Source organism: Arachis stenosperma, chromosome 2 (assembly GCF_014773155.1).
Source record: "Arachis stenosperma cultivar V10309 chromosome 2, arast.V10309.gnm1.PFL2, whole genome shotgun sequence".
In the NCBI taxonomy this organism is placed as follows: Eukaryota; Viridiplantae; Streptophyta; class Magnoliopsida; order Fabales; family Fabaceae; genus Arachis; species Arachis stenosperma.
In genome coordinates this window covers 96,829,969-96,839,263 of record NC_080378.1, presented here as the reverse complement: position 1 = coordinate 96,839,263, position 9,295 = coordinate 96,829,969, and the positions used below count along the sequence as shown (strand labels likewise).

The window sequence follows — 9,295 nt, the reverse complement described above, 5'->3', positions numbered from 1 at the left end:
ACGTGGCTCAGCCACCTAGTTTTGAAAATAAGGAGCTTCCAAATCATGTTTTCAAACTTTCAAAGGCTCTTTATGGCCTAAGACAAGCTCCTAGAGCTTGGTATGAAATACTTAGTTCTTTCCTTTTGGAAAACGATTTTCATAGAGGCACCACAGACACTACTCTATTTATTAAAAATTCAAGTGATTCTTTCATACTAGTCCAAATTTATGTTGATAACATTATTTTTGGATCAGCTAATGAAACCCTTTGTGCTGAATTTGGAAAACTCATGACAACTGAATTTGACATGAGTATGATGGATGAACTTAACTTCTTTCTTGGGCTTCAAATAAAGCAAACTAAAAATGAAATTTTTATTCATCAAGAAAAGTATGCTAAGGAACTAGTTAAAAAATTTGGTATGAAAAATGCCAAACCCATGGAAACACCCATGCATCCTAACTTAAAGTTAGAAAATGGTGAACTGAGAAAGATGTTGATGAGACTAGGTATAGAAGAATGATTGGTTCTCTCATGTACCTAACATCCTCTAAACCTGATATAGTGCAAAATTTTGGAATATGTTCCAGATTCCAATCACAACCTAAAGAGTCACATCTTTCTGCAATTAAAAGGATTATTAGATGTGTTCATGGCACATCCAATTTTGGTTTATGGTATCCCAAGACTAACGATTTTTCTGTAGTTGGTTATTGTGATGCAGACTTTGTCGGAGATAGAGTTGATAGAACAAGTACATCAGGCATATGTTGTTTTCTTGGAAAGTTTTTAAATGTCTGGTCCAGTAAGAAGCAATCCACAGTGGCTTTATCTATTGTTGAGGTTGAGTATATTGTTGCCTTCTCTTGTTGTTCTTAGCTTCTTTGGTTGAAAACTCAACTTGCTGATTATAAATTAAATGCTGATAACATTTTCTTGTTGTGTGACAACATGAGTGCTATAAATATTTCCAAAAATCCAGTGTTTCACTCAAGAACTAAGCACATTGAAGTGAGATTTCATTCAATAAGAGAACATGTTCAAAAAGGGAATATTAGCATTTAATTTGTTAAATCAGAGGATCAATTAGCTTATATTTTCACCAAACCTCTGGCTGAGGACAAATTTAGTAAATTATGAACTAATCTAGGCATTCTGAGTTATGATTCCTTATTTGAAACTTGCTTATTTGTTTATTGAAGTTTTGTCTCTCAGGTTGAGAAGAGACAATTCTAGGCAAATAAAGAACCATCATCCTAAATATTAATTTTTGGGTTCAAAGGTAAGATCTGAATCTTTTAGGCCAACCTTTCAGTTCAGAGTTCTCGTGGTCCAATATGTTTCCTTAAATTCTATCATCTCTGGACCCAATGAGTATTACATCATCCATGTGTGACTTTATGTTTTTTCCTTTAGTGAAAAAGATTTCATTTTAAAATAAGTTCTGTTTTACCTAGTATTTTATTTATTAATAATAAAATCAAGTTTTTTTTACTGATGTTGAGTCTTTTCAAGGTCTAGTCATAGGTGACGCAGTTGCATGTTTACAAGAAACCCCTTTCTTATTGTAGTTATCAAACCTTTCTCTTCATAACTCCTTCCATAACCTCTTCATTTCCTCCCCACTACCTTTAGTGTCTTGATTGTGCGAAACCCTTACTTCACACTAATGAGGAAGAAAACAGTTATTCAAAAGAGTCCCAGGGCCAAAATCCTTAAACTCCCTAAAAATCCTAGAACTTCTCCTTGCTCCAAAGATCACACTTTTACACCATCACCCTCTCCTCCAACCTCTCCTCCTCGCACCGATCCAATGGAATGCACCAAAATAACTCCAAGGTTTCCTTCTTCTTCCAAGCCGTCGGCTCCACCTAGTGCTCCCTCTCAGCCAAGCACTTCGAAGAGGAAGCGTCCAGCTGTTGAGGAGCCTATGCCTGAACCATCTCAACCTAAGCCAAGGTCAACTCTTCAATGTTCTCAAAGAGGTAACCCTAATCTCCCTCTCAAATCGGTTAAGGAGCCTTCCATTGATCCTTTTGAACACAAATCACAATTTATGACCTCTCACTCTAACTACAACCCTCACTATTTTTGCTCTACCATGAACCATGATTTTTATGAGGGTGTTGTCATTCATCGAACTATATGTCCCCCTTTCCTGACTGATTTACCATCACTGAAAAAAAGAAAGGTTTTGTCTTTGTTGATAATCTTCGATTTCTAGACTGGGATCCTCTTTTCAAAATAAAATAACTTGTTTACCAAGTCTTAGTTAGAGAGTTCTATACAAATATGACCTATCATGAGGGAAGCGTTCACTCATATGTGAAAGGCCATGATCTTGTCTTGAATGAAGAATCCATTAGTGATGCTCTTAAATATACTGATGTTGGTACTTGTGTTTATACCTCTGGTAAATGGGATGACGGATTAGGTGTTCCCTATAGAGATGCTCTGGCTGTTGTATGTGAAAATATCTCTCTCATTGATGGCCTCACACTAACTTACAAATCCCTTGGTTATCTTCGTGCCCAGTTGCATCGTATAATGAACCACATTATTCTTCTTTAAAGCGGTTCATATCAAAGAGTGTCTTTCTATGATACTATGGTCTTATATGCTATTCTCACTAAATCTAAAATTTTTTTTGCATACTTAATGGTAAGGCATATGTTTGATTGCATAATAAGTGAGAAAGATAAAGCTCTTCCTTGTGGCATGTTTTTAACCTGTATTTTTGAACATTTTGGTGGTTTACCTATCAAATGAGTCATATGAAAATAGACACTCATATTTAAAAGGAGGTGGTTCAGTGAAACAGCAGAAAAAGGGACCTACTCGAACTGAAAAGGTGGTTCTTGATGATGATGATGATGTCTATGAGCCTGGTGCACGAAATTGTGTATGCCAATATTAATGGACTATTTCTCACAACTTCGCACAACTAACCAGCAAGTGCACTGGGTCGTCCTAGTAATACCTTACGTGAGTAAGGGTCGAATCCCACGGAGATTGTTGGTTTGAAGCAAGCTATAGTTATCTTATTATTCTTAGTCAGGATACCAACAACAATGTTTTTTTTAAGTTCAATTGTAAAAAGTGAAAGGGCATAAAATAAATAATTGTTACTCAATAATGGAGAATATGTTGGAGTTTTGGAGATGCTTTGTCTTCTGAATTTCTGTAACATAATGCTTCCTCACTTTCATAAATGCAAGGTTCCTTCCATGGCAAGCTGTATGTAGGGTGTCACTGTTGTCAATGGCTACTTCCCATCCTCTCAGTGAAAATGGTCCAAATGCTCTGTCACAGCACGGCTAATCATCTGTTGGTTCTCGATCATGTTGGAATAAGATCCATTGATCCTTTTGCGTCTGTCACTATGCCCAACACTCGCGAGTTTGAAGTTCATCACAGTCATCCAATCTCAGAATCCTACTCGGAATACCACAGACAAGATTTAGACCTTCCGAATCCTCATGAATACCGCCAACAATTCTGGCTTATACCACGAAGATTCTGATTAAGGAATCTAAGAGATACTCATTCAATCTAATGTAGAACGGAGGTGGTTGTCAGGCACACGTTCATGGATTAAGGAAGGTAATGAGTGTCACGGATCATCACCTTCTTCATAGTGAAGTGCAAATGAACATCTTAGATAGGAACAAGCATGTTTGAATGGGAAACAGAAATAATTGCATTAATTCATCAAGACGCTGCAGAGCTCCTCACCCCCCAACAATGGGGTTTAGAGACTCATGCCATCAAAAGGTACAAAATTCAGATCTAAAAATGTCATGAGATACAAAATAAATCTCCAAAAGTTGTTTAAATACTAAACTAGTAACCTAAGTTTACAGAAAATGAGTAAACTAGGATGGATAGTGCAGAAATCTACTTCTGGGGCCCACTTGGTGTGTGCTGGGGCTGAGACTTAAGCTTCTCATGTGCCTGGGATGTTTCTGGAGTTGAACGCCAGGTTGTAACTTGTTTTTGTAGTTGAACTCCAACTTGCAACCTGTTTCTGGCGCTGAACGCCAAACTGCAACATGGAACTGGGGTGGAACGCCAGTTTACGTCATCTATCTTCGTGCAAAGTATGAACTATTATATATTGCTAGAAAGTGCTGGATGTCTACTTTCTAACCCAATTGAGGGCGCACCAATTGGAATTTTGTAGCTCCAAAAAATCCATTTCGAGTGCAGGGAGGTCAGAATCCAACAGCATCAGCAGTCCTTTTTCAGCCTAAATCAGATTTTTGCTCAGCTCCCTCAATTTCAGCCAGAAAATACCTGAAATTACAGAAAAATACACAAACTCATAGTAAAGTCCAGAAATAGGAATTTTGCCAAAAAACTAATAAAATTATACTAAAAACTAACTAAAACATACTAAAATATACATGGAATTACCCCCAAAAAGCGTATAAAATATCCGCTCATCACAACACCAAACTTAAACTGTTGCTTGTCCTCAAGCAACTAGATAAATAAAATAGGATAAAAAAAGAAATTAAGAAGCAATAATATCTCAGAGTTTCAAGTGAAGCTCAGATTCTAATAAGATGAGTGGGGCTAGTAGCTTTTTGCCTCTGAATAGTTTTGGCATCTCACTTTATCCTTTGAAATCCAGAATGATTGGCATCTTTAGGAACTTAGAATTTAGATAGTATTATTGATTCTCCTAGTTTAGTATGTTGATTCTTGAACACAGTTACTTTATGAGTCTTGGTCGTGGCCCTAAGCACTTTGTTTTCCAGTATTACCACCGGATACATAACTGCCACAGACACATAACTGGGTGAACCTTTTCAGATTGTGACTTAGCTTTGCTAGAGTCCCCAATTAGAGGTGTCCAGAGTTCTTAAGCACACTCCTTTGCTTTGGATCACGACTTTAACCACTCAGTCTCAAGCTTTTCACTTGGACCTGCATGCCACAAGCACATGGTTAGGGACAGCTTGATTTAGCCGCTTAGGCTTGGATTTATTTCCTTGGGCCCTCCTATCCATTGATGCTCAAAGTCTTGGATCCTTTTCACCCTTGCCTTTTGGTTTTAAGGGTTGTAGGATTTTTCTTTTTCTTTATCCAATGATTCCTCTCTTTTTTTCACTGCTTTTTCTTGCTTCAAGAATCAATTTTATGATTTTTCAGATCATCAATAATATTTCTCTTGTTCATCATTCTTTCAGGAGCCAATACTTTTAACATTCATGAATTTCAATATAAAAAATATGCACTGTTGAGGCATTCATTCAGAAAACAAAAAGTATTGCCACCATATATAAATAATTAGAATTTTCCTTATTAAGAACTCGAAATTAAATTGCCTCTTTATTCTAAAAATCTACTATTTTATTCATGTTTGATGATGATGAGAAAAATAAATTATAGCTTAATTGGAAATAAAATCAAAATAGATATACTAATTACTACTACTCCTATATAACTTCTAAGGTAAATCTATAAGACAACTATCACAGAGTAAAGCTAAGATTAGGACTCAACAACCTTTATTTTGGGAAGTGGATGTTCCTCTAGTCTGTGGGGTGCTTGTTTGTAATTATGTAAAGTTCACACGAAATCAACTGATGAACTTCCACTTCTCTTCCTAACATAATGCAGTGGATCATCACTGCTCTTTTAATGGTGACCTCAGAGCGGTTGCTAGTGGGTAGTATAGAACGCCCAATAAAGTCAAGCCAGCCTCTAGCGACTGGGTTGAGATCTTCTCTCTTGAGTTGATTTGGGATGCCCTTGGTGCTGGTGGTCCACCTGGCTCCAGGGAGGCATATGTCCTCTAGAATCTTGTCCAGCCCTTTATTTGTTCTCATTATTCTCCTATTAAAGGAGTCTGGGTCATCTTTCAGCTGAGGTAGCTTAAAGATCTCCCTGATTTTATCAGGGTGGATGTGAACAATCTTTCCTCTGACCAAGGTCCGATAGTCATAGAGAGCAGTTCCAGATATTCTCTGCCTGTCTGTTTGCCACAGATTAGCGTAGAATTCCTGAACCATGTTTCTTCCCACCTTTGTCTCAAGATTAGCTAGGATTTCCCAACTCCTGTTTCGAATTTGCTCTTGGATCTCCGGATATTCATCTTCTTTCAGATCAAATTTGACTTCCGGGATCACTGACCTTAGACCCATTATTTTGTAGTAATGGTCTGAATGTTCTTTGGTTAAGAACTTCCCTTGATTCCAAAGTGGTTTTGGAATACTCTCTTTCTTGCCTCTTGGAGTGGGTTGTTTTCCTTTAGGAGCCATGATCTTAGTGGGTATGGTTTAGTGATCACGGATAAACACACCAAACTTAGAGGTTTCTTTGTCCTCAAGCAAAAGAAAAGAAAGGAGAGGGATAGAAGGAGAGCTTGTTTTCGAATTGTTGAGGAGAGGGGAGAGGCCGAGAGTGGATTTAAAAGGAGGGGGTGGGTTTTCAAAAATTTTAAAGAAAGATAGGATAGAAGATATGATTTGTAAAAGATAAATATGATAGAAAAAAGATATAATTGAAAATTGAAAAGATATAGAAGATATTTGAAAAAGATAAATCTGAATTTTTAAAAAAAGGATTTGGGGTTAAAGATAATTGAGTTTTTTGAAAAAGATTTGAAAAGAAGTTGGATGGGATTTGAAAAAGGATTTGTGTTTATGAATTAAGATACATTTGATATTTTTGAAAAAGGGATTTTTGAAATTAGGATTAAAATTTTTGGAATTGAAGGATGAGAGTTTGTAACATGTTTATGCAAGAAATCATGAATTAGAACATAAAAATTTGAAAAAAATGTGAATTGAAAACGATTTTACCTTCTCCCCACAATCTTGGCGTTAAACGCCCAAACGCTTCATGTTTTGGGCGTTTAACACCCATTCACAGCTTCTCCTGGGCGTTCAACGCCCAGCTGTTGCTTCTAGCTGGCGTTGAACGCCATGAACTCCTTTGTCACTAGGTGTTTTTCTGAACGCCCAGGACGCTATAAATCTGGCGTTAAACGCCCAGAAGGTACTTCTTTCTGGCGTTCAACGCCCAGAAGATGCTTCTTTCTGGCGTTTAACGCCCTGATGGCTATCCTTACTGGCGTTGAATGCCAAGTAGATGCTTCTTTTGGGCGTTCAGCGCCCAAAACAGCTCTTACTGACTTTTTCGCACCAGTGAGCTTCCTTTTTGCTGTTTTATCCGGCGGATCCTTCTGTAACTTTGTGAACTCAAGCAATTACTATTTTACCTTGAAGATAATTGACATAAACCTGTAAAAATTAATTAATTAACAAATAAACTTTGTAAATGACTGGGTTGCTTCCCAACAAGCGCTTCTTTATTGTCTTTAGCTGGACTATTACTGAGCTTTAATCAAGTCTCAGTTTTGAGCATTCTTACTCAAAATTGCTTTCAAGATAATGTTTGACTCTATGTCCATTAACAATAAATTTTTTGTTAGAATCATTATCCTGAAGCTCCACGTATCCATACGGTGACACACTTGTAATCACATATGGACCTCTCCACCGAGATTTCAATTTCCCGGGGAATAATTTGAGCCTAGAATTAAATAGCAGAACTTTCTGCCCTGGCTCAAAGACTTTGGATGACAGTTTCTTATCATGCCATCTTTTTGCTTTTTCTTTGTAAATATTTGCATTTTCGAAAGCATTGAGTCTGAATTCCTCTAGCTCATTTAACTGGAGCAATCGTTTTTCTCCAGCTAACTTGGCATCAAAGTTTAGGAATCTGGTTGCCCAATAGGCCTTATGTTCCAGTTCCACTGGCAAGTGACAGGCTTTTCCATACACCAGCTGGTATGGAAAAGTTCCTATAGGTGTCTTGAATGCTATTCTGTATGCCCACAAAGCATCATCCAAGCTTCTTGCCCAATCCCTTCTACGGTTAATTACAGTCCGTTCCAGGATTCTTTTAAGTTCTCTATTAGAGACTTCAGCTTGCCCATTTGTCTGTGGATGATATGGAGTAGCTACCCTGTGGCTAACTCCATATCGACCAAAGCAGAGTAAAGCTGTTTATTGCAGAAATGAGTGCCGCCATCACTGATTAGTACTCTAGGGATACCAAATCTGCTGAAGATGTGTTTCTGGAGGAATTTCAGCACTGTCTTAGTATCATTAGTGGGTGTTGCAATAGCTTCCACCCATTTGGATACATAATCCACTGCCACCAGAATATAAGTGTTTGAGTATGATGGTGGGAAAGGTCCCATGAAGTCAATACCCCATACATCAAACAACTCAATCTCCAAGATCCCTTGTTGAGGCATGGCATAACTGTGAGGCAGATTACCAGATCTTTGGCAACTGTCACAATTAAGTACAAATACTCGGGAGTCTTTATAGAGAGTAGGCCAGTAGAAGCCACATTGGAGGACTCTTGTAGCTGTTCACTCACTTCCAAAATGTCCTCCATACTGTGATCTGTGGCAGTGCCAGAGGATCTTTTGTGCTTCTTCTTTAGGCACACATCTATAGATTACTCCGTCTGCACATCTCTTGAAGAGATATGGTTCATCCCAAAGATAGTACTTTGCATTCGTGATCAATTTCTTTGTTTGCTGCCTACTGTACTCTTTGGGTATGAATCTCACTGTCCTGTAGTTTGTGATGTGCATAAACTTGATATGCTATGATTTTAGGAAATTGCACGAACGGCAAAATTCCTTCCGGCAAGTGCACCGATTATCGTCAAGTAAAAACTCACAATAGAGTGAGGTCGAATCCCACAAGGATTGGTTGAATGAGCAATTCGAATTAGAAGTTTGTTTAGTTGAGCGGAATCAACTTTTGGATGTGAATTTGCATAAAGTAAATGTGGCAGGAAACGTAAATTGCAAGGAATTGAAATTGCATAAACTTAAATTGCGAGAATTAAGGTGCGGGAAAGTAAATTGCTGAAAGTAAAAGGGAATTGGGGTGATTGCATGAATTGAAATTTCAGAATGTAAATAGAAAAGGATAGATCAGAGATGGGGAATTCATTGGGGTCAGGAGATATTGAAATCGCCGAATCTAAACATTTTCATCTCTTCCTCAACCAATGCATTCATTGAATCTTGCTTGGCAATCTTATATGATTGGATCCCAATTCCTTGGCTCACCAATTCTCTCTAAAAACAAACAAATTCCCAATCCCTTGGTTTAAATGTTCATAAGAAGAGATGATGCTCGATCACTGATTATACCACACAGTTTCATGGACCACAATTTGGTAGGATTACATGTCACAATATCCATCCAAACCCCAATCCAATTCACTGTGAGAAAGCTTCTCTAGCATGAATCCATCATTCCTTTCCCAAGG

General features: G+C 37.7%; 1 protein-coding gene across 1 annotated transcript; it reads left to right on the top strand.

The window, feature by feature from the left end:
- Positions 1–1,652: 1,652 nt before the first annotated feature.
- On the top strand, positions 1,653–2,554 carry LOC130963223 (uncharacterized). Its single transcript, XM_057889359.1, has 2 exons — positions 1,653–1,968; positions 2,316–2,554. Exons 1-2 carry the CDS (start codon positions 1,653–1,655, stop codon positions 2,552–2,554), a joined length of 555 nt encoding a protein of 184 aa, XP_057745342.1.
- Positions 2,555–9,295: the final 6,741 nt, after the last annotated feature.

Bases quoted from the DNA above. Each gene is read 5' to 3' on its own strand.
- LOC130963223 (XM_057889359.1), top strand. From the start codon at position 1,653: ATGAGGAAGAAAACAGTTATTCAAAAGAGTCCCAGGGCCAAAATCCTT. The intron at 1,969-2,315 runs GTAACCCTAATC...CATATGTGAAAG, and splicing joins TCTTCAATGTTCTCAAAGAG to GCCATGATCTTGTCTTGAAT.